The sequence below is a fragment of the Capra hircus genome, chromosome 7, assembly GCF_001704415.2.
Source record: "Capra hircus breed San Clemente chromosome 7, ASM170441v1, whole genome shotgun sequence".
Classification (NCBI taxonomy): Eukaryota; Metazoa; Chordata; class Mammalia; order Artiodactyla; family Bovidae; genus Capra; species Capra hircus.
In genome coordinates this window covers 66,354,308-66,376,703 of record NC_030814.1, presented here as the reverse complement: position 1 = coordinate 66,376,703, position 22,396 = coordinate 66,354,308, and the positions used below count along the sequence as shown (strand labels likewise).

Genomic DNA, 22,396 nt, shown 5'->3' with positions numbered 1-22,396 from the left:
ATGCGGCGGCTTTGAGCGCGCCGGGCCGGCGCCGAAGAGCGCGCGCGGCAGGCGGGCGGCCGAGCCGGCGAGGAGTCCGCGCGCGGCGGCCGAGAATGGAGCTGAGCCTGGAGAGCCTGGGGGGCTTGCACGGCGTGGCCCACGCGCAGGCGGGCGAGCTGCTAAGCCCGAGCCACGCGCGCTCGGCAGCGGCGCAGCACCGCGGCCTGGTGGCGCCCGGGCGCCCCGGCCTAGTGGCCGGCATGGCGAGCCTGCTGGACGGCGGCGGCGGCGGCGGCGGCGGGGGCGCCGGGGGCGCGGGCGGCTCGAGCGGCGCGGGCGGCGGCGCTGACTTCCGCGGGGAGCTGGCCGGCCCGTTGCACCCGGCCATGGGCATGGCCTGCGAGGCGCCGGGCCTGGGCGGCACCTACACGACGCTCACGCCGCTGCAGCACCTGCCACCGCTCGCAGCCGTGGCGGACAAGTTCCACCAGCATGCGGCGGCCGCGGCCGTAGCCGGGGCGCACGGCGGCCACCCCCATTCGCACCCGCACCCGGCCGCAGCGCCGCCCCCGCCACCCCCGCCGCAGCGCCTGGCGGCCAGCGTAAGCGGCAGCTTCACCCTCATGCGCGACGAGCGCGCGGCGCTCGCCTCCGTGGGCCACCTCTACGGGCCCTACGGCAAGGAGCTGCCCGCCATGGGGTCGCCGCTGTCGCCGCTGCCCAATGCGCTGCCGCCCGCGCTGCACGGCGCCCCGCAGCCCCCGCCGCCGCCGCCACCCCCGCCGCTGGCCGCCTACGGCGCGCCGGGCCACCTGGCCGGGGACAAGCTGCTGCCTCCCGCCGCCTTCGAGCCGCACGCCGCGCTGCTGGGTCGCGCGGAGGACGCGCTGGCCCGCGGGCTGTCCGGAGGCGGCGGCAGCGGCGGCGGCGCGGGTGGCGGGAGCACCGCGGGGCTGCTGGCGCCGCTGGGCGGGCTGGCGGCGGCTGGAGCGCACGGGTCTCACGCGGGCGGCGGCGGCCCGGCCGCGGGCGGCGGTGGCCCCGGGGCGGGCGCGGCGGCGGAGGAGATCAACACCAAGGAGGTGGCGCAGCGCATCACGGCGGAGCTGAAGCGCTACAGCATCCCGCAGGCCATCTTCGCGCAGCGCATCCTGTGCCGCTCGCAGGGCACGCTCTCCGACCTGCTGCGCAACCCCAAGCCCTGGAGCAAGCTCAAATCGGGCCGTGAGACCTTCCGCAGGATGTGGAAGTGGCTGCAGGAGCCCGAGTTCCAGCGCATGTCGGCGCTGCGCCTGGCAGGTAGGAGCTCAGCGCGCACCCCCCGACCCTAGGGGTCCTGCTCTGAGGAGCTCCCTAGCACCAGGCAGTGCGTCGGAGGAGAGCCCCGGCCCCCTCCCCATTTGGTGGCCTGGCACTCCGCCACCCGCTAGGGACTCCCTTGCAGGAGATGAGAGCGCAATCTTCGCCACTGCCCGTCTATACCGTCACCAAAAGGGGGGAAAAGACTGTGCCGCCTTCCCTCCCCTACCGGAGTCTACACTCGGGCTCAGTCCCTCCAGGAACTGGGAGTGGGATCCCTGGGTCCCTTCAGACTGCCGGAGGGTCCGCAAGTTGCCAGCAGGGTCGCTCATTGTGTGTGATGTGTGTGTGTATATGTGTGGCGGGGTGGGGGGTGTGATCCAGACGTGCCGCCGCTCTCAGCTCGGAGTGCCACCCCCTCCCCCCGAACGGCCCCTCGCTGCGCCTCCCGCTCCGGGAGCAGAGTGTAGGAACCGTGCACCGAACACCCGCGCCTCCGCAGCCAGAGCCGGGCCCGCGCTCAGCCCCCGGCCCCAGCGCGCGCTTCTTTGTAGCTGGGCCTCCGCGATCGATAGCCCCCTCCCCCCTCCGGCCGCTGGCAAAGGTCACTCGAGAACGGGCGGGGGAGGGGCGGCCCGGGGGACCCGCGGCCCGGAGGCCTTCACACCCCAGCCGGCCGGCCGCCCTCCCCGCGCGGTTGCTCCTGGCTCGAGTGCGCGCACCGAACCCGCCTCTCTTTTCCATTTTGTGTTTCTCTCATTTCTACACTCTCTGTCGGGGCAAACTGGTATCTGTTTCTTTGCTCGATCCACATTTTCCTCCCTGTCTCATTCTCCCTCGTCCTCTCTGTCTTGCTCCCTCTCTACCTCTCTCTGCCTCCTCATCTTACTCCCACTGATGCTCATTGACCCTCTTCTCTCTCCCAGCTGACAACAGCAGGGTCCACACCTGCCTCCACCCAGCCGCCACCCAGGACCCCTTCTGCTGAGTGGGGGGAGTGCAGGAGAGCCCCCACTCTCACCGTGGTGGCCTGGCTTGGGTGGGTGGGGGGGTCTTTTCCTGGCCATTCCGGGGAGGGGCTGCAGCCACCCCAGCCATGGGGACAATAGCAGCCCCAGGCACCTGATCGATCGCTTCTGTGCACAGGGGCGAGAGGGGCTGGATGGAGCGGGGTAGGGCTCAACCAGCCGCCCCTGGAGCAGGGAGGTTGGGAGGGATTTGGCTGTGTCTGTAGCCTTCTGCTGTGAAGACTGGGGTGCCAGTGGGGGATGGAGAAGGGTCCATGTTATTTGCTCCCCTCCTCCAGGCAACCTGGACAACCTGGGGGCCCTGCACCTACATGCTTGCCTCAGTTTCCCCTCTGCAGAACAGGGTGATTGAGCCTCTGATGGGCTTCCTTCATCCCCCACGTTGATTTATTCCTCCTTTCATGTGGCAGGTGACCCAAGTGTGTGGGGAGGTTGCCATGAAATGTTAGAAATGGCGTCAGGAACCTGGACGGTCTTATTTGAGGACAGGATGCACTCTGTCCTGCCCCACCCACCTCTTGACACATGCAGTGACACAGGTGTGTTCACAGGAGACACTCAAGCACACCAATGCACAGCCATGGCCTGCCGTGTGCGCGTGATGCAGGTGACATTAGGGAGCAGGCCAAAGGCAGAGTTCCAACACCACAGCTACTAAGAGGCCCTTGTCGAATGGGGTCACTGGTGAGGTCTGACTTACCGCCACTCTGGCCACCTTTGGCCTCCTCCCCAGCTTATGTATTTCGGGGACATTGTGTCTGACACATGTGTGCCCAAAGGACACACACCAGTTTCCTTTTTTTAAATTCCACTGTCACATCATGTAAGAAACAGAACCCATTTGTGGCATTCGAATGGCACATTTTGGGGCCATCCAAGAGATTGTTCAGGGTGTCTTAGAATGGCAAACCCCAGGGGAGAAGTCCCTGTGGGGGTGCTGCTGTGGGAGGGCAGCGCCAACCGGCAGGGGAGGGCGGGCGGGAAGTAAGCCCGCGCTTGCATCCCGCCGGGCCTCCCTGACTTCGGTGGCGGTAGAGAGCCTCCTCGCCTCTCTGAGCCTCGGTTTCCCCATTTGTACTGGGACTCAGAATAGCGACCGTCTGGGGCCGCCTAGGGGAAATGCAGGGGCTGAGGGCAGGGCCTGGCACGTGCTCAGGTCCAGGGGACACTGAACCGCGACACCTGGCCTATTTCCGTTGTTTCCCCAGGCCCCTGCCCACTCTGTGACCCTGCCGCCCGCCTGGTCCGCGCACCGGGCCCTGGGCACCTGCTGCACCTTGGGCGCTCTCAGGGCCGCGTCCAGAGCGCCGGGCTGGGCTTAGAATGTTAGAGGTGGCTGGGCCGTGGGGTAATTAGGAGCCGACCGGTCGAGAGGCCTTTAGTTCCGGTCGCTGCGCAAATGAAAAGCGGTTAAGTGGCGGCAAATCGCAGCGGTTAGGGGGAGGCGGCCTGGCTCATCCCTCCCCCACGCACCGCCCCGCACGCGACAGCCTGAGGCGCCTCCAGGCCGGCGACCTGTACAGTCCGACCCCGGCAGGCCGCACTCACTGCCCTTCCTCCCCCCCAGTCCCCATCCTGAGCCCAGCGAAAGCCGCGCGCCATCCCCGGACCGACCCGCAGCTCCGCGCCCCAGGCCCACCCCCGCGCGCTTGCGGGCCTCGGTCTCCGGCCTCGCTTCTTGGCCCAGCTGCTGTGGGCGCCCCGTCGGGGTGTCCTCCCCACCGCCCTGGACCACGAGGCGGTAAGGACGGAGAAAGACACACGCAGAGACAGGCAGAAAGACACAGAAGTAGGTAGGGAAAGACAGAGAGTGGTAAAAACAAAGTGAGAAAGACAAACAGAGACAAAGAGGCAGAAAAGGAGACTGGAAACGCGAGGTGAGGGCTCCCAACGGCCGCTGGGGTCACTCGTCTGGAACCTGACGGCTCCCAGCTCCTCCACCTCTCTCCTTCCCCAGGAATGAGGGACTGTTTAAGCCAGTAGATAATGAACCCACTTTACAGACCACCGAGCCAGGGCTGAAAGGGACGCACTTGCCGAAGCTGCACAAGCAGGGGGATGTGGAGCCGGCAGTCCTCTGGGGTTGAGGACTGAAGAGGGATTTCTTTCTTTTGAAGCATCCAAGAAATCTGGCCAGGTAGACCTCAGGGTTCCCCACTCCATTGCTCCCAGACCTGTCTGTTCTTTCTGACTCAGTTTACCCATCTGTAAAATGTGTGCACTCGGGGAGCCAGGCTCTGGGTCTGAATTCTGAGATTCTGGGGACGGCCCATCCTGCAAGGCCCCAACCCTACTGCCCTGGTGGGGTCTCACCCTGCTCCACCCCCAGGGTCCTTAGAGCCCCGCAGCTTCCCAGCCGCCACCTCTTCGAAGCCCTCCCTTGGAAGACTCCGTCTCAAACGGTAATTATGGGAGAGGGGCTGGGGGAGGGGCTGACGGACTTCTCTGCGGGGGCGGGGTGGTCGATGAATTCGAATTACCGGCTCTAATTCATCACCGCCGCCTGGTCGATAACTTCGGCCGTCTTCAAATATTGTTTAAATTGCAACTCCGGAGGAAAAGTATTTTTTGTAACTGATCAGAAAATATATATAAAATATCAGATGGTGGCGACTGAAGGAAGGGCACTCTCCTCCTGGCTCACTAGTGAGCCCTGAACCCAGAATCCCTGAAGGATGAGGGAGACGCTAGTGGGGGAAACTGAGGCAGGGAGGGAGCTATTTCTGGAGCTGAAGCTGGTGGGCACAGTGAGGGCAGTGACCAGCGGTTGGGAGTCTGGGGGGGACGGTGATGGAAGGGGAAACTGCCCCAACTACCCCTCCCCCCAGACTAGGACAGGCCTGTCCCCCACTCATTCTGTATCCACCATCAGGTGTTGAAAAGCTGGCGGGCAGGTGGGGTGGAGGCTTTCCTAGGCTGAAGGGACTCAACTCAGAGGTCTACTCTGGGAGGACTACTGCCCATACCCCATAAATGCTCTGCCCACCCCACCCCTCAAAGGCCAATGTGAAAGTGAAAGTGAGGTCGTTCAGTCGTGTCCGACTCTTTGCGACCCTGTGGACTGTGACCCACCAGGCTCCTCTGTCCATGGGATTCTCCAGGCAAGAATACCTTTTGTAAAACTTGACCTTGAAGCAACCACAAGGGACCATACCTCTTACAGACCCTTTAGGAAAGACATCATAGCTGAGAACTTGGAGAACTGGCCTCACCTGCGTTCTATCACTAACTCATCCTGAGCAAAGGTCTGAGTCTCAGTTTCCTCATCAGAAAAATGGACAGAATCAAGTGCCACCTCCGAGGTGCTTGTTGAGGTTTTTCTTATCAATCCGTTCCCCCTCACCACCACCAGAACCCCTGAGGACACATTCACAGAACCTGCACCCTGAAGCCACATTGCTTACTCACCCTCACCTGCTCACACCCACATCTCCTAGTCTGTAGGGAAGACCCGGGTTGCCACCAGCAATCTGTGCTTCATGGAACCCACAGAGAGTGGGCAGGGGTGCTGGAAGGGGGTCTGGGACCCAGAGGGGCCACTGCAGACCCCACCCTGAGAAACAGGGAGTAGGGGGAGACTGTCTGGGGCTGTGGGTACCAGAGCCTTGTGGGTCTGTTATGATGCCAGGGGCCCCCACACTAGCCCCCCTTCTAGAACACAAGCCCCAAGTGGAGTGGTGCCAGCTCCCTGCCCAGGTTCCGTGATCTTGGCTGTCAGATGGGGAGGGGGCTGTGTGGGGTGCTCAGAGCCCTCCCCCTCCCCTAGGAATGAGGGACTGTTTAAGCCAGTTCAGATAATGAGCCCACTTTACAGACCACCGAGCCAGGCCTGAAAGGGATGCACTTGCCACTTGCCGAAGCTGCACAAGCAGGGAGATGTGGAGCTGGCAGTAAGTGGTGCTTGAGTGGCTCAGGCTCTTATCCCACTCAGGGTCCAGCAGAGACAAAGGCTGGGAGGGGAACTCAGTGGACTGAGGCCAGGACTAGGAGGAAGGCTCTCCAGGTTACATCCAGGTCCAGCTTACAAACACTTGGGTGATGCTTGGGCCAGGAGGGAAGCCCTGCACTTTTCTCCTGACACAGAGTTGGACAGACTCCTGTGCCCATGGGAGCTCCCCCAGGGACCACCAGAGACCCTCGACGGGGTAGGGGGTAGATGGGGGGTGGAGGTCGAGTCCCGGTGATCTCCTGCTGAACACAGAGCCACCTGCTTCTGCTTCTCCTGGCTGCCGGCCTTCGGGGGGAAATTTGGGTCACTGAATGTCCAGCCTCCCTGGACCCCAGGTCGGAGAACTCCTTCCTGCCTGAGAGACTGGACGGTCACCCCCACATCACAGAAAAGCACACAGAGGTCCTGGAAATGGCCTTTGACTTCTTTATTCTGAAGCCTCCTTAGCTGAAAATCCTAGGGCTCACCAAGACATGGCCATTTTCCCTAGCCTCCCCCCACCCCCGACGCCCCACCCGCTATCAATCATCACCACTCTAGTCTGAGTAAGCCACCTCTGGCCGGCCGCCTCCTCCACTCTGGTCTCCAGGCTCCACCCCCTTCCCTGGAGTCCTCTCCGCAACTGGAGGGGGCTCACCATTCCTCTTCTTAATACCATGCCTGGTCGCTCTCCAGATCCCAGAAGTGGAGGCGACTTTCTGTTCTGCCTCAGTGCGGGTGGAAACACCAAGGACAAAGGCTGGGAGGCAGGAAGCCAGAGCTGCTGTAAGGATGGAGGCCGGCCCGTACGGCTGGAGTCTTTGTGTGTAGCAGCGAGCTCGGCTTAACCAGGGCAGCTTAGGCTGGTTTGAATCAAGTTTTTAATTAAGTATGGCCCTTGATCAATAAGGAAGGCTGTGCTCCTAGGGGAGGAGAAAAGCTGGTCTGGAGCCAGGACCAGCCTGGGAGACCCATCTGACCTTGGGGTGTCCTGGGGCACCTGCGGCCTCAGTTTCCCCACGGCCAAATAGGTGTGGATGTGAGTGGGGCCGGTATGCGGATGGGGCCAGGATGTGGGTGGGGTCAGGATGAGATTGGGGCAGGGTCCTTCCTGCCGCTGTTGTCTTGCCCTATGGACTGATGTGGGAGTGGGCGAAGGGTTTAGACCTAAAGAGTCACACGCACCAAGCCACAGATTGGCAGAAGGAAACGGACCAGTAGGGCGTCCATGATTGGCGCCGGGCCGCCGGAGAGAAAGGACGGAAGTGTAGACGTCCCGGGGACGCAGTGTAGAGGCGCATGGGGAACTCAAGCGGAGATGCAAAGGAACGGGGATGTGCGGGTAGGTCCTCACGGGACACAAGTAGGCGCCCACGTCCACGCTAGGACAAGAGAGCGCAGTCTCCGGCTCAAGCCGGGTCTGGCTATCGGAGGCAGCACCGGGCGCTGAGGGTGTGGGGAAGAACGCGCTTCTCTCTCCTGAAACCGCCGCGAGCCGCCAGGAATTATTCATGGACCCGCAGCTGGGCCGCCTGACAACTTCTCCTCCACACCTGCTTCCAGGCAGTTGCTGTCCGACCCTACTCCCTAGTGCTTGGGGGTTGGGAGAAGGTTGCGTTCGCGAGCGGTGACGGGGTGGGCAATTGGGGGCCAGGTAAGTGCCTTAGTTCCCACTGCCCCAGGCCGCCGCCGCCCCGCAGTGCCCGCCAAGCCGCCGAGTGCAAAACCCGGGCCGCCGCGTTCCGCCGTTCTGTCCGGCGGACGTGGGATCTCCGAAACCCGAAAGGATCTAGCGTGCACCTGCCTTCTACAGCTCGGCGGGAGGTGAACGCGCGCGGCCCAGTGTAAGGAGACTGGATCACTGGCACTGCACACCCGCGGCGTCCCAGTAGGGTCACCGGCGGCGCTCGCATCCCACCACTAGGGGGAAAATCACATCTCACCCAGGGGTTGCCCTGTCTGGGTTCGCCTCCCTCCCGGCCCAACCCAAGGCGTCGTTGGACTTGGCATGCTCGACTGTGCGCTCGCTCGGGTCGCTGCGCCTGGAACGCAAACGGTTCAGCGCGGGGGACACGGGGCGCTCCCAGAGAGGGAGGCACGGGCCGGCGGCAGCTCGAGCCCGTGACCGTGGACAAGGCCTGTCCCCTGAGCACTTCCGTTTCCCCAAATGGAGACTAGAATCCGCAGCCGGCTGAAGCACAAAGCGGATAAAGAAAAAAGCTCCCGTGCGTTGGGGAACCTCGACAAAGACCCTGCTCGCCCCCCCCCCGCCTGTCTTCTGCCTCCCCAGCCTGTTCTTTTAAAAAATGCTGTATTATTTTTTTTTTCCAAACAATGGACACACTCGCCAAGTCCTCCTTTCTATCAACCCCAGTTTCCATTTCTCCTTGTAAAGAGAGGTGACACTTAATCCAGCACCCCTAATGCACGTTCTTGTCTTTTTCCTCTAAGAAAATATCACCGAAAGACCACCCACCCCCACGCCTCCGCAGTTCTGTGCTTTTGCTTCCTGACATGCAACATCCACATCAGGAAAGAGAGAGCCTCCGAGGCCCTTTTGCCAGCTGCGTAATATTCTCTTTGGCCGTTCTGTCCATTTTTCAACCACCTCCCCGCCCGGTGGACACCTGGGCGGTTTCAGGAGGTTTGCGGTTGGCCCCAGGCCGCAGCGCGCACGTGCACTGCCACCATTTCGCTAGTGAGTTTATCTGTGGCTGAGTTTCCCAGTCACTGAGATGCTGGCTTCCCCTACCCCTCCCTTTTCTGCGCTTCCCCCCACCCCTCCCTTTTGTGCGCTGGCCTCTCTACGCTTTTTCTTATCACCGGTTCCTTTCCTGTCATCTTTTTCAAATCCATTTCCAACTGCTGGTCGCTGTGACTGTTAACAGTTTTTTTTTTTTTTTTTTTTAATAAAAGCTCTGTGTGCGCACTGATGCGGATTGCCCCCCCCAACCCCCCGCCCGCAGTGCCTGAATGGGGAGGGGGTTCGAGGCGTGAGAGTTGCCCCTGGACACCCCCAGCGTCCCCCGTCACAGGTATTGCAACCACCAGATGGAACCCCCCCTCCCCGCCCCCACCACGGGCAGCCCAGAGTCCAGTGGAAATGCTCATTTCTCTGATAAGTCTTTGAAAGGCTCAGAACTAATTTGAAAATGCGGCCATTAAAATCCCATCAGGGGAAGGAGAGGGGAGAGGGATAGAGGGAGGGAGGGAGGGAGGCTGGGCGACAGCCAAGGTGGTTCAGATGCTGGGAGATGGGAGGTGTGGACCTGGCGAGCAGGGCAGAAGAGGAAGGAAGGAGTCGATGTGGAGATCTGGGAGGCAGCAGAGGCAGAGGGGGCTGCTGAGGCTTCCAGAGGGTCCTTGGCTTCCCTGGAGATGACTCGGCCCCCATCCATGAGAACCTCTAACTGGGGCCCGCAGTGATGCAGGGTGTGGATAAAGAGGATGAGGTATGAATGTGCTCAGCTCCCCTCCTAGTGGCTCACTGTGTGATTTTGGGCAAGTCACTCACTGTCTCTGGCCAGGGGAGGCCAGCGGGGAATGCTCAAGGCAGACAGCCCAGTGGGGACAAACCACCAGGTGGGTGTATCAATGTGCCCCACATCTAGGGCTGGGCAGCTGGTGGCCAGGGTGGGATGTGTCGCCAAGGAAACCAGTCATCATCCCAGCCGGGGACCTGGCTCCGTATTGAATTGTCTGCTCCAAGAAGCTGAGGTGAGCTCAGAAGGTGGCTGGAAGGAGGGGACAGCGAATCCAGCTCCTGCTCCCACACCCCAACCTGTCCCCAGGTGGATGGACACTGTGGGGTACAGGCTTATGAGGCCAGGGGGCAGGGGACTGACAAGAGCAACTCTTTGAGGACCTTAAACACAGCACAGAGTGCGACACAGGGACTGAGACAACGCTCCTAGGTCGCTGATTTTTGGGGCCGTCGTCTGGCTGTTGTCCTCTCCTGTCAAACCCAGCCTTTCTTGGGGGGTGTCACCCTTCTAGTGCGAGCCTGGCTCCTGCCTCGTCTCCCTGGGCTTCACTATGCCTCTCCCCCGTTGTCCCCAGATGTCAAGCTCGGCCTCCTATTTTACCCTCCATGCCCAGATCTGTTCCCACCCAGCCAGCCTCAGGTCTTCCCCGTCAAATAGCCCACCCACACCCGCCTCCACCCCTGCTGCACATCAGGATAGCCATGGTCTCCCTGTATCTCTGATTGTTTGGCTAGCATGTCATCACATCAGATCGCTTCAGGCGGGGGCTGCATCCATCTTACTCGTTGCTTTCCCCAGCAAAGCCATCCAAACAGCACACACAGTAGGCGCTTGATAAGTGTGTGGAGAAAGAGCTAGTGAAGGGAGGAGTGGCGGCTGCAGGCCCACCCTGGCCTGCGTTTGGACCGCTGTGCGGTGGGACCCCCACTTCCATGGACGGATGCGGACATCAGGACCAGGGTCGTAAACCACAGAGTGTATGCGAAGGGTCACTTGGCCCCTGGAGCCTGCTGACCTGACCGGGAAGGACAGGGTGGCGGTGGCGGGGGGGCAGCTAGCAGTTCCAGGACAAGAGCAGACAAGAACTGCCCTAGGGTCTCGGTGGCCCATCCTGCATTCTGTACACTCAGACCCCATGGGCTCAGGGCCATCCACACTGGCTGTCACACCCAGAAGTCACATTACGCCCTTGACTCTTCACATAGCACCCTCCATCTGATGTCCACGCTGTGTCCCCTACACCCTCCAGGTCACCTGCAAGGCAAGGTCACACTGAGGTCTGCTGGCCCCTGCATCTTCCCGTACTGCCCACTGACCGGCCTCATCCTCTGAGCCTTCCCGCACTGTCCCTCCCATTCACCTGTCACACCCAGGGCCATCATAGGTCACTTGCTGTCACTCACACTGGTGGTCTGCTCTGCATGGACACCCTCCCAGTACAGCAAAGTGCACTGCACACACCACCTCCCTCTCACACTGTCCATCTGGCCGGGCCCTGTGCGTCCTCACACAGGCACACCCAACAGACAGGGACAGACAGCCCATGTGGTCAGCTGGCTGGGTTAGGGATGGCCCCAGACAGGCATAGCGGAGCCACTCCTTCTCCAGGTCACCCTGGTGGACCACAGCGGGCCTCTGGAGGAGGAAATGGAAGGAGGAGGGAGAGGATGAGGGAGGAAGATGCTGAGGAACCTGAAGGGGAGGGGGAGACTGGCGGGAGAAGGGGAAGGAAAGGAGGAGAGAAGGAGAGGGGGTATCTGGGGAGAAGGAGGGAGAAGGCGGCAGGTGTGGGTCAGACGGGAGCTAACAGGAGCAACCCCAGCTCCCCCCAGTGGGGGCCTGGTTCTCGCCACCCACTGAGGGGGTGACTGAATCCAGGGCCCCAGCTTCTCCCTGGCCGACTGCAGACAGGGCGCTCCTGGGGTCCCGCTGCCTTACCTGGCTCTCCAAGGCAGTGGCCACCAGGTCTCCCTGTGTGGGGTCTTCCAGTCTGGGCTAGTCCTCAGCCACCCACAGTGGGGAGGGGCGTCAGTCAGTGGACAGACACAGCCGGCCCACAGCCTCCTGTGGATCCACTCTGTGCTGGACATCAGAGGGCTCCCAGGGGAGGGAACTGGGGCTATGCTGAGGGTGAGGGGAAGAGTTTACTGGGGCAAGGGCCACTGAGTCTGGGCCTTGAGGGATGTGTAGGAGTTCTTTGGCTGAGGCAGTCCTGCTCCGAACTTTGGCCTCTGCATCCCTCCCCTCTCCAGGAAGATTCCTGGGAAGGTGCTGAGGCTTGAGGCATGTCCTGAGGCGGGGAGGCACCTCACAGCTGCACTGCAAGTGGGGGCTGGAACCTAGCCCCTCCCCTGCACCCCCAGATGGGAGCTGAGAGCCCCAGCTCAGTGCCATCACCCTATTCAGGACTTTCCTGGCTAAACCCGTTCGCAGAGCCTGGCAAGGCAGGGCTCATGACTAAGACCATTTTCCATGTGAGGAAACAAGCTCAGAGGCAGGTACCGGGCAGTAACCCAGGGGTGGTGGGTCTGACTGCCCCCTTGGCTCCTGGAGGTAAGCAACTTCCTAGAACGGCAGGAGGCAGGAGGGACAGAGGTGCTGTGGGAGCAAGCCTCAGAGAGTCTGAAATGAAAGGGAACTTGAAGGTGACCCCCACTTACCTCCCTTTGCCATTGCCGCCCAGATGCAACCCAGCCTGGCTGACCGTGCTTCCCGGAGCCCCGCCCTGTGCTGAGGCAGAGACCACAGCCTCCTGCCGGTCACAGCGGGGAAACTCGGGTCGGACCGATAGAAAAGCCCACACTTAGCCTTGAGGGTTGGAGAAGGAAATGGCAACCCACTCCAGTGTTCTTGCCTGGAGAATCCCAGGAACGGGGGAGCCTCATGGGCTGCTGTCTATGGGGTCACACAGAGTCGGACATGACTGAAGTGACTTAGCAGCAGCAGCAGCAGCCCTTGAGGGGCGCCCTAGGAGCAGGCTAATTTGGAAAGGGGCCTCTTTTGTATCCCCTTGGATCTCCTCCGGGACTCCCAGGAGCCAGCCCCAGACCCTCCTCATCCCTGGATTCCAAAATGACTGACAGCAACGAGATGGGGACCCTGGATGCTCTAAGATCATGGAATCTGGCTCTGAGTATCAGATTCTCCGTCCCTGGGGTCACGGAGCGCGGACAGGAGAGAAAGTTGGAGCCAGAACCCTCACTCCCTGAGAGAATGGTAAATACTGTCAGGGGAAAAGGAAGAAAAGAGCTGAGCAGGGAGAGAGTTTGCAGAATTAAATTGGAGAGGGGGGTCAGGATGGCCCTCGCAGATGAGATGAGATGAGAGCTTGAGTGAAGATTAGAAGGAGGGAGCCATGAAGAAACGTGGAGAAGAGCGATGCAGGCAGAGGTGACAGCCAGTTGCAAAGGCCTGAGGTTGGACTGTGCCCGGGCTGAAACCAGTGTGGCTGCGAAGCTGTGAGCTGAGCCAGGGCAGCAGGAGGACGAGAGAACCGAGAGACCGTGGGGGTAAGGGGCCGAATGAGACGAGGAGGGGCGGATAGCTGATGGCACGCTGAAAAATGTTTGAAGGAGGCAGAGGGTGCCAGTTTTGCACTTGAGACTGAAGCAGGCCTTGTAAAGGAACTAACTCCCCGGGTCCCAGAGAGACAACCCCCCAGAATCCCACAAGCCAGCCCAGCTGGCTCCTCCTGTGGTGCCATGGCAACCATGGTGGTGGTGTGGGCCTGAATCTGGAGCCCCTTCCTGTCCCCCCACCACAAGCTGGGAGGCCCTGGTAAGGGGACTGGGCTGTGTACTCCCTGTGCTAGTCACATACAGGGTGAGCCCTAGGATGGGGTTTGATGGTACAAGTGAGGCTATCGGAGGAGACAGTTCTGGAGGTGATAAAATGGATGGTGTGAGGAGTGCAGGTGGAGGAAGTGATGGGGGCGGAAGTGGTGTTGATGGGGTGATGGAGGCAGACTGGGCGGGGGTGGTGGCGGCATAGTGGAGGAGGAGGCAATGCTGGTAGAATTGGTGAAGGTGGAAGTCACGGAGGTGATGATGGTAGGTGGGCACCATGGTGGTGGAGAGGAGGTGAGGGCAGAAGAGGCAGCAGAGGTGGAAGCGATGCAGATGGAGGAGATGGTGATGGTGGAGGTGCCAGAAGCAGAGGTGATGGAGGGCACGATGAGGTATAAGCGACTCTGACGGGGAGGAAGAAATGGAGGTGGATGAGCTGCAGGGGGAGCAGGGGATGGTGGAGGAGGTTTCTAGGCATGCCCCAGTGGTGGGCCCCAGGGGAGATCACTGGAGAGGCGGCCCTAGAAGTGGCAGGGCAGTGTCTGGGGGCCATGGGTGGGGAGGCCCCAGGCTGCTCCACCCAGTGGTCCTTCTTCCCCAGGACTACTTCCTGGTCAGTCCTCTCACCCTCTGTTTTCACTTCTGTGAAAGGGGCCCATTCCCTGTCCTCTCCTCCTCCTGGGGCTGCCTCCAGGGACTGCAGCGGTTTGGGGGCTGTACTGGGGTGATCCTGAATGCTGGAAGGGAATCTGGTGGGCGGAGGAGGCTGCTCTGGGCCTCCTCCCCTACCCGCACTTAAACCCCCGCAGGGCCAGGGGCCTCCAGGCCGGCGCCGCTGGGGGCTGTGGGGGATGAAGCGGTGACAAAAGCTGCTCGCGGTAAACAGCTCCGACTGGAGCCTGGATCGATCCGGGCTGTGAGGAGCTGTAATTAGATTGAACGCCCAGGAAGGGGGGGGCAGAGCTGAGCCTCTTTTTGCTGTGATCGACAAAACGCGAAGTTTTTTCACGACTCTGCGGTGGCTGCCCCCTCCCCCAGCCTCCGCCTCTGAGACCCCCACAGCGGCTCTGGATTGGAGAAGAGGGAGGTGGGTGAGGAAGAGGCGACCCACATCTTACCTCCCTCCCATCTCCCAGTCAACCCTGGCTCCTGTCCTGTCCCTGCCAGGACTTGCTGGGTGACTTTGGGCAAGTGGCTTACCTTCTCTGAGTAAGAAAGAATAGCCTTGCATTATGGAATTATCTTAAGGATGGAAAAAAAAAAACCACAAAACCCAGCACATTGAAGGCCTTGGACGTGTGGGCCTTGCAGAAAGCTCTTGCAGGCTTTCTGAAAAGTGTTTGTATCTCTGCCCTTCCTATAAATGCATGTTGAATTTGTGAGAACAGTTCTAAGTGAGTGAATGAAAGCATGAGTGAATGAATGAATTGAAGGTCACAACAGGTGGCAAGAATGTAGAGGCCTGGGCTGTGTTTTGGCTCTTCCCTGATGTTGCTGCCTGAGATCCAGCTTTTCCTTAAAAGAATGGGGATGTGGCCTCCTCTTGTGAGCTTCACAAGCCGGCCAGTTCCAAGGAGAGGTCAAGGTGGTTCCTGGTGCTTCCTTTCCGCGTTTCTTTCTTTTAAAATTAATACTTATTTTTAATTGAAGGATAATTGCTTTACAATGTTGCATTGGTTTCTGCCATACAGCAACATGAATCAGCCATAGGTATGCTTATGTCCCCTCCCTCCTGAACCTCTCTCCCATCAAAGTTTCTTTATGCAGATAAAACATGAACAAATGTTCCCTCTCCCCACTTTGTATACAAAATGCTGCCTGGTACATGGTTCATCTCCTAGGTTTTACCTCATACAGTATTAGGATTTCTGTCTCCTTTCTTGTACAGCTGTTTGTTCTTCCAGAAATTTATGGTTGCCTATCACAAACTCTCCCGCATCCTCCAACAAAATGCAAAACTAACACCTGTTAGGACATCTCCCCTTTCTACTTCTGTTGGTGCACTGGCTCTGATCTTGGGCTGACCTCTTGTCCTTGGTGCCTTTGTCCTGCTGTCTTTCAGGATCTCCCTTCTTCATATGGAATACCTCTTTTCCTTTCTTCTAGGTTGAATCACATTTCCTGAATCCCACATCTTCCTTTTTTGATTTACTTCCTCGTGTTGATAAAACATGCCCTCTGATAGCTTTCTGAGAAAAGGGTGCACAAAAGTCAACTTTTGGAGACCTTGAATGTCTGACTATATCTTTAGTCTACCTACATGCTTGAGTTTGGCTGGGCACACAATTCTAGCTGAATATAGATTTTGCTCAGGATTTTGAAGGCATTGTTCCACTGACTCCTAGCTTTTGAGAAGCCTAAAGCCACTCTGATTCTTGGTTCTCCAAATGGCATGTGGCTTTCCTCTCTGGGAGCATTTATCTTCTTTTCACCCTGGGTCCCTGACATTTCACAAGGGTGAGCTTCAGGGAGTCTTTTTTAATTTATTGAACTGAGCATTTCATGAGCTCTTTTAAACTGAATTCTCACGTCCTCCAACTGCTTCTCAGGTGGTACAGTGGTAAAGAATCTGCCTGCCAATGCAGGAGACACAAGAGATGCGGAGAATCCCATGGACAGAGGATCCTGGTGGCCCACAGTCCATGGGGTCATAACAGGTTGAACATGACTGAGCACACACACACACACACACACTATTCTAATCATATTGATATAATTTGTTTGGGCTTCCCTTTCTCTAGTTTTGGATGGCCTCTTGCTCAGATGACAAACCTGCACATTCATCCTCAAACTTTGTTATCATCTTTCCCTCATTTTCCATCTCTGCATCCACTTATATTTCCAGGGATATTTGCTTTATGTTCCAATTCTTCTTCTTCTTCTTTTTTTTTTTAACTTTTTGGCCATGCCACATGGCTTGTGGAATCTTAGTTTCCCAACCAGGGAATGAACCTGGGCCCTTGGCAGTGAAAGCAGAGTCCTAACCACTGGACTGCCAGGGAAGTTCCTATGTCCCAATTCTTACATTGACTTTATTCCTGCTATAATATACTTAAATTCTAAGAGCATTGTCTGCCCCTCTCATGGTCCTTTCTATTGAACAGCATCCAGTTCTTGTTTCATGGATACAGTATTTTCTCTTACCCCTCCCAGAATCTGACTTCTAATTGCACCTGTCTTATCTGTTTCTTCTGAGAGCATCAGTCCCCAGTCCTCCCATTTTCTCACTTTCTCTCTCTCTCCTTCATTAGAAGCTTTTTTCTGAAAAGTCCAGTAACCTCTGCCTGCCACTCTCATTTAATTATGAAACCTGAAACAGCCAATTAGAAGCACTGTGTGTTCCAGGTCAGAAGAAGCCAGATAAGGAAGTGGTGCATCAGTCCAAACGGAGGGGGGGGAACTTGAGGGCGAGAGGGGGAGATGTCATCACTGAGAAATGAGCCACAGCACAGGGGACAGTCATTTATTTTTTACGGACATGTGTGGACATTGATCTGGCATGTCATCTGGTTCAGACTGTTCCGGAACCAAAAAAAAAACCAGCTTGGTACATGGTCCCAGCAGGCTACCAGGGCTGGTAGCGGAGATCTGCTAGTATAGCCCGTGCCACCAGCCACTCTGGGAGTGACAGAGTCGCTGGGGCAAGCGGTTTGTGGGAAGGCAGGATGGGGTGGGCGTCCACCACCCACTGTCCCTGACTGGTGTGTGGTCAAGGAATTGAGACCCTGATGGAGATTTTGCTGATGCCAGTCCCCAGGTGGAGGTAGCCAGCTTTGGCTGGTGAAGATCATGTTTTCTATCCGCTGGCCCCACAGCATTGAGGGGAGGGGCCCACTTTGGAGCTGGTGCAGGGGGGAGCACGACCATAGGCTCCACCCTAGCTCCACCACTCAGATGCTGCCACTTCTCCTTTGCAAGCTTCTACCCACCACAGGGGGTTTCCCAAGTGGCTCAGTGGTAAAGAATCTGCCTGCAATGCAGGAGATACAGGCAAACATGAGTTCGATCCCTGGGTCAGGAAGATTCCCCTGGAGAAGGAAATGGGAATCCACTCCAGTATTCTTGCCAGGAGAATCCCATGGACAGAGGAACCTGGAGGGCCTCAGTCCATAGGATTGAGAAGAGTTAGACATGACTGAAGTGACTTAGCACACAAGTACTGACCATAGCGCGGCCTCCTACGCCTTCCCCATCATCTGGGCCAGGTGGTTCTGGCAGAGGGAGGGTTGGTCTTGCAATTCTCCTGCTCCAGAAGTTCCCTGGGGGACCTGAGGGATGCCAGGCCTTGGTCTCAGCCTGCTGGTGGAGGGAGGCCAGAGTAGGGGCTCAGAGATCAGAATCAGACCAAGTGGATGACCACGTTAGCTGGATTCTGGATCCCTAAGCTGATCAGGCCTCAGGTCACCAGGGAAGGAGACGTGGATTGTCACCTGTCTTCTGAGGACCTAGTTGCCCCATCATTCCAGGGGGATGTTCCAGGGGTTTGTGACCCCACCCCCGGCAAAGAGGTATTAATTAACCAATTCTTTCACTCAGGTCTGCTGCTGCTGCTGCTAAGTCACTCAGGTCTACACTGAGCCAAATAACTCACATGTAGGGTTTCCGGGTTATTTCCTCCAACATCTCCCAGGTGTGGGCTGCAGGAGGGAGGGGAGAAAGCCACCAACATTAGTTGTACCCTTGAGGTCAGGATTCTTGGGGGGTGAGGGGCAGTTTGGGGACATGAGGCTGGGAGGGGGTCAGAATGCAGGAAGGGTGTGGGAGGGTGTGACCCGTGCCTGTGGAAGTGTGCTCACACTATGTCCCCTTCTTTGTCTCCCCTACCCCCCATCTGCCTTTTTGTCTCTGTTCCCCGCCCACGACTGTCTGCCCCCCTCTCCTTCCATTACTGGTGGTCTCTATCGACCTACCGCCTTCTTGCTGCCTCCTGCTCTCTGTGTCTCCTTGTCTTTTTGGCCCTGTCCCCGTGTCATCTCTCCATCTCTCGCGTTTCCCGCATTTCTGTGTTTCCTGATGTCTCGGCGCTCCGGGACACGTGGCCTGTCTTCTCCTGTCCGGCCGCGCGGTGGCGCCGCGTCCCTCTCGCCGGCCCGCCCGCCCGCGCTCGCCCGCAGCCTGCAAGCGGAAGGAGCAGGAGCAGCAGAAAGAGCGCGCGCTGCAGCCCAAAAAGCAGCGCCTGGTGTTCACTGACCTGCAGCGGCGCACGCTCATCGCCATCTTCAAGGAGAATAAGCGGCCGTCTAAGGAGATGCAGGTCACCATCTCGCAGCAGCTCGGCCTGGAGCTCAACACCGTCAGCAATTTCTTCATGAACGCGCGGCGCCGCTGCATGAACCGCTGGGCCGAGGAGCCCGGAGCTGCCCCCGGGGGCCCCGCCGGCGCTGCCGCCACCTTCTCCAAGGCCTGAGGCGCCCCAGCTGCGCGCCCTCCCAGCCTCCACGGCCCGGGCGCTGCCCCCCAAACCTACATTCCCCCCCTCAACTCCCACCCTGCCGGCCCGGAGACCCGCCCCAGGGCGCACCTGGAGGGGCTGCCGACCGGGCCCCCACACCCAGGGAAGGGACGCAGCACACCCCCAGCCCAAGTGCACAAAAAGGGTCCCCCCTCCCTCCGTCCCCATCCCCTTCAGGCCAAAGGAAGCCCTCCACCCCCCGAGAGGGAAAGGGGTGACAGAAAGGAGAGCCCCGGCTTCCCTTCAATTCAGGACGCCCGGGGGACCTCGAGGAAAACCAGGGCTCACGTGTCGTCCCGAAAGCGGGTCAAGAAGCACATACTAGAAACAGAAACCGGGTAATTTCAAAAAGGAATTTAAAGAATAGCCACTCCTTCGCCAGCTCCCGCCCGCAGGAGGGAGGCAGGAAGGCTTCGTCTCCAGCGGTGCCCCACGGACCCTCCCCCAGCACTCAGCTCTTCCGAAGTCGCCAAAGCCCACGTGGAGCTGGATGCTCACGCCGCTCCCTCCCCCTACCAGGACCACCCCCGGTCCGCCGGCAGAACTGCCCCCACAGCCAAGAACCCAGCCGCCCCTCCCGACGGCCAGGGTTCCTTGTGCCAAGAATTGCCTGCCTTAACGTCTGGGGAGGGGCCTGCCTGCAGCGGCTACCGGTGAGCTCCCATCCCCACCCAGTCCCGGACCGGAAGGGACGGCAGCTCAAACAAGCGGGTAATTCCAGAGGCCTCTGTCCCAGCATCCCTCTGTCCGGGATGCACTTTACCGCTACGCACCTTGATGAATGATGCGGGGAGAGACAGACCCCAGGCAGCGGAAGGAAACACCCAGATTCCACAGAGAAGCGGGCCCCGGGAGGGCAGGGGCGCACCTGAGCTCCTGAGCGCTGGGGTCGCGGCGCCACCCTCGGCTCGGAATCCTCTGGAACTCGCCCCACCTGCCAGCGCTCCGGGCTGCGGCGCTGGGCCTGCAAGGGCGCACCTGTGCTCCTGCCTTTTCTCCAAAGAGAGAAAGAAGAGGATGAACAAGGTGGAATCTGCTTGCTCTGATTTTTGCCAAAAGAAAAAAAAAAGACAAAGGGGAAGGAAGGGTCAGAAATGAAGATAAGTACGCCCCCTCCCCACTCCCTTCTCCTCCAGGTGACCTCCAGGATTGGCCGGCAGCTGGATCCCAAGAGCCTGCTTCCCCCTAGCCGGGGGTTCAAGAGCTGGAGGCTAGAAGGAGCCTCTTCCCCCACCCAAACCCGGCTGACCCCGCCGCCTCCCGGGGAGGTGGCCAGCCCCTCCCACCTTTGAGAATGCAAGAGACACTTCTAGTGAAATGCCCCTCCCCCTCCCCAGGTAAATGCTACCTCACTCAAATGCTCATGTCTGTGATTGGAAAAATCACGCCTGATACCAAAGATTCCCCCCCCCCCCCGCCCCCGAGGACTTGTGCTGGATGCTAAGATTCCCTCACCCAGGTAGCAGGTGTGAGCAAGGGTCTGCTTTGGGGCCCCGCTCTCCAGGTTCGCCCCCCACCCCCGTCCCCCACCAGAGAGAGCAGAGAGAGAGAGACAAAGAGAGAGAGAGAGAGAAAGAAGAGAATGAGAGAAGGAGAGGGAGGGAGAGAGGGAGAGGGTGGCGAGGTCGATGAGTGCCTTTTTCTTGAACCAAAGACGTGTGTGATGTTCTCTCGTCCTTATCGACTCGCTCTTCTCCCCGCTTTTCAAGCAAGCAACTGGATCTGAGTGATGCTTCTAGAACCTTTGGGTGTTGGGGCAGAGTCCTGAGAGTCCCCGTTTCCGGCTCGGCAACTAACTCCTCCCCCAGACACACACATACACACTCCTGTGCACACGCCACTCACCGAGCAGGGCACTGGGGTCTGAGTGGGCTTGGCTCCTCCCTCCACCCACTAGGGGCACCTGGACCCCACTGGCCAGAGCAGCTGCTAGCAGGGTTCAGGGCTTCTCTGCAGGTTAAGTCACTTGCTGGTCCTGCATTCAAGGCCCAAAGGTTAGAGGCCAGGGCCTGGGTCTGTCCCCTGCTGGACACTTAGGAATTGACCTGGGACCCTTCTGGGGATCAGTCGCTTAAGCTTCACTGACGCTGGTCACAGATACGTCCCTCTCAAACACCCTATGACATGTGCACACTTTCTATTCAGCACACACACCATTTCCCTCCAGACAACCCCCCCAACCTGGCCAGGCCCCCTCCCCCAGTCCCCCCCTCCGCTCGACCCAATTACCCAGCCGGTTGTCACACACCAAAGACCATTCTCCACCCAGGGAATGACACTTCCAGCACAGCTCCTTCGAGCCTTTGACAATTTTCTCTGAAATACCTCAAGATATTTAATGTATAGTTTATGTGATTAAAAAATATCCTTAGCTAGTTTTTGGAATACGTGACTTGAAGCTTTATACCGTTAAATTATAATTTTGCAGACGATGGTATGTCGTTTCTTTGGTGAGTTCCGTGGGAGACGCGGTGAATGTCAGGGGCGGTCAGAGGCGAAGGGCCGAGGGAGCATGAGCGAGAGAGTCCAGGAGAGCGCGAGGAAGGACCGGCGGCGTTTACAGATTTCTTATTTCAATGAGTCCTTTAGGAAAGAGAGAGAGCGAGCGAGAGCGGGGTACCTTTCTGTTCTCTGGCGTGTTCTGTTTCTTGTTTTTTGGAGTCATGTCTTATTAGACTATTTATTATTCTATGTGTTCTGTGTTCAAATGTAATTTAAGGAAAAAAAGGAAGAAAAGTGAAAAAAAGACGCAATGGAATTTGATTTGATGCATGACTAATGTACTTTTTCTTGAAGATGATGTACTGGGAGGAAGGGTGGGGGGTGGGGCGGGGCCACGCGGGGGCGGAGCCCCAGGATTCAGCGTCGCATCTTGTGTTTCATGCCCCAAGGGGCGCTGTTCGGTGCTCCATGGCGCTGCTCTATGTTACTTTCTCCCTTTCCAAGGATCTGTGTCCAGCCGGCGGCGCATGGACGTGCCTCAGGTGGAGAAGGCAGGCGACAGGCACTCAACCTGCACGCCCACGTCTCCACCTCCTGGCGCCGAGTCCCTCCGGATTCTGGTCCTGGGGCTCCAGTGGGCGTCACTGCCACCTTGGGTCCCCCACTTCCCCGCCCCTGGGGCTGGTCGGGTTTCACATTAGCATGAATTCCCAAGTGTCTTGTTCAGAGGAGTCAGACAATCAGCCAATTTGAGTCATGTCGCCCAGGGTGGTGGGGGGCGGGGGTGTCCCCCAACTTCCCCAGATCCGAAGGACCCTCCTGAAACAACCCCCACCCCCCAGGTAGGCACCTGCCCTGCATGGACTCCACCCAGACACCCCAGCCTCCTAGGGCCTGTCCAGGCATGACTTCACCTTTCCGTCTGGCCTGGGAGGTGGATGGTGCACACCTGTGGAGCTCCCTTTCCAGCCCACAATAGGACCCTAGAGAACAGA

The 22,396-nt window shown here is 58.9% G+C and overlaps 1 protein-coding gene and 1 long non-coding RNA gene across 3 annotated transcripts; one reads left to right on the top strand and one right to left on the bottom strand.

Annotated features, from left to right (window-relative positions):
- Window positions 96-18,914, top strand: ONECUT3 (one cut homeobox 3). The gene is made up of 2 exons (XM_018051730.1): window positions 96-1,281; window positions 18,622-18,914. The coding sequence occupies exons 1-2, from the start codon at window positions 96-98 to the stop codon at window positions 18,912-18,914; spliced, it is 1,479 nt and encodes a 492-aa protein (XP_017907219.1).
- Window positions 17,001-18,633, bottom strand: LOC106502339. Of its 2 annotated transcripts, none has more exons than XR_001295894.2 (4): window positions 18,418-18,633; window positions 18,099-18,144; window positions 17,672-17,806; window positions 17,001-17,535 (listed from the first exon to the last, which is right to left on the bottom strand). It is a non-coding gene; the product is annotated as an uncharacterized LOC106502339 (long non-coding RNA). The 2 variants fall into 2 exon arrangements; XR_001295895.2 differs by having other exon boundaries at window positions 17,672-17,803.

Excerpts from the sequence above, each read along its gene's own strand:
- ONECUT3 (XM_018051730.1), top strand. The coding sequence starts at position 96 with ATGGAGCTGAGCCTGGAGAGCCTGGGGGGCTTGCACGGCGTGGCCCAC. Across the intron at positions 1,282-18,621 it reads GTCGGCGCTGCGCCTGGCAG|CCTGCAAGCGGAAGGAGCAG; the intron begins GTAGGAGCTCAG and ends GCTCGCCCGCAG.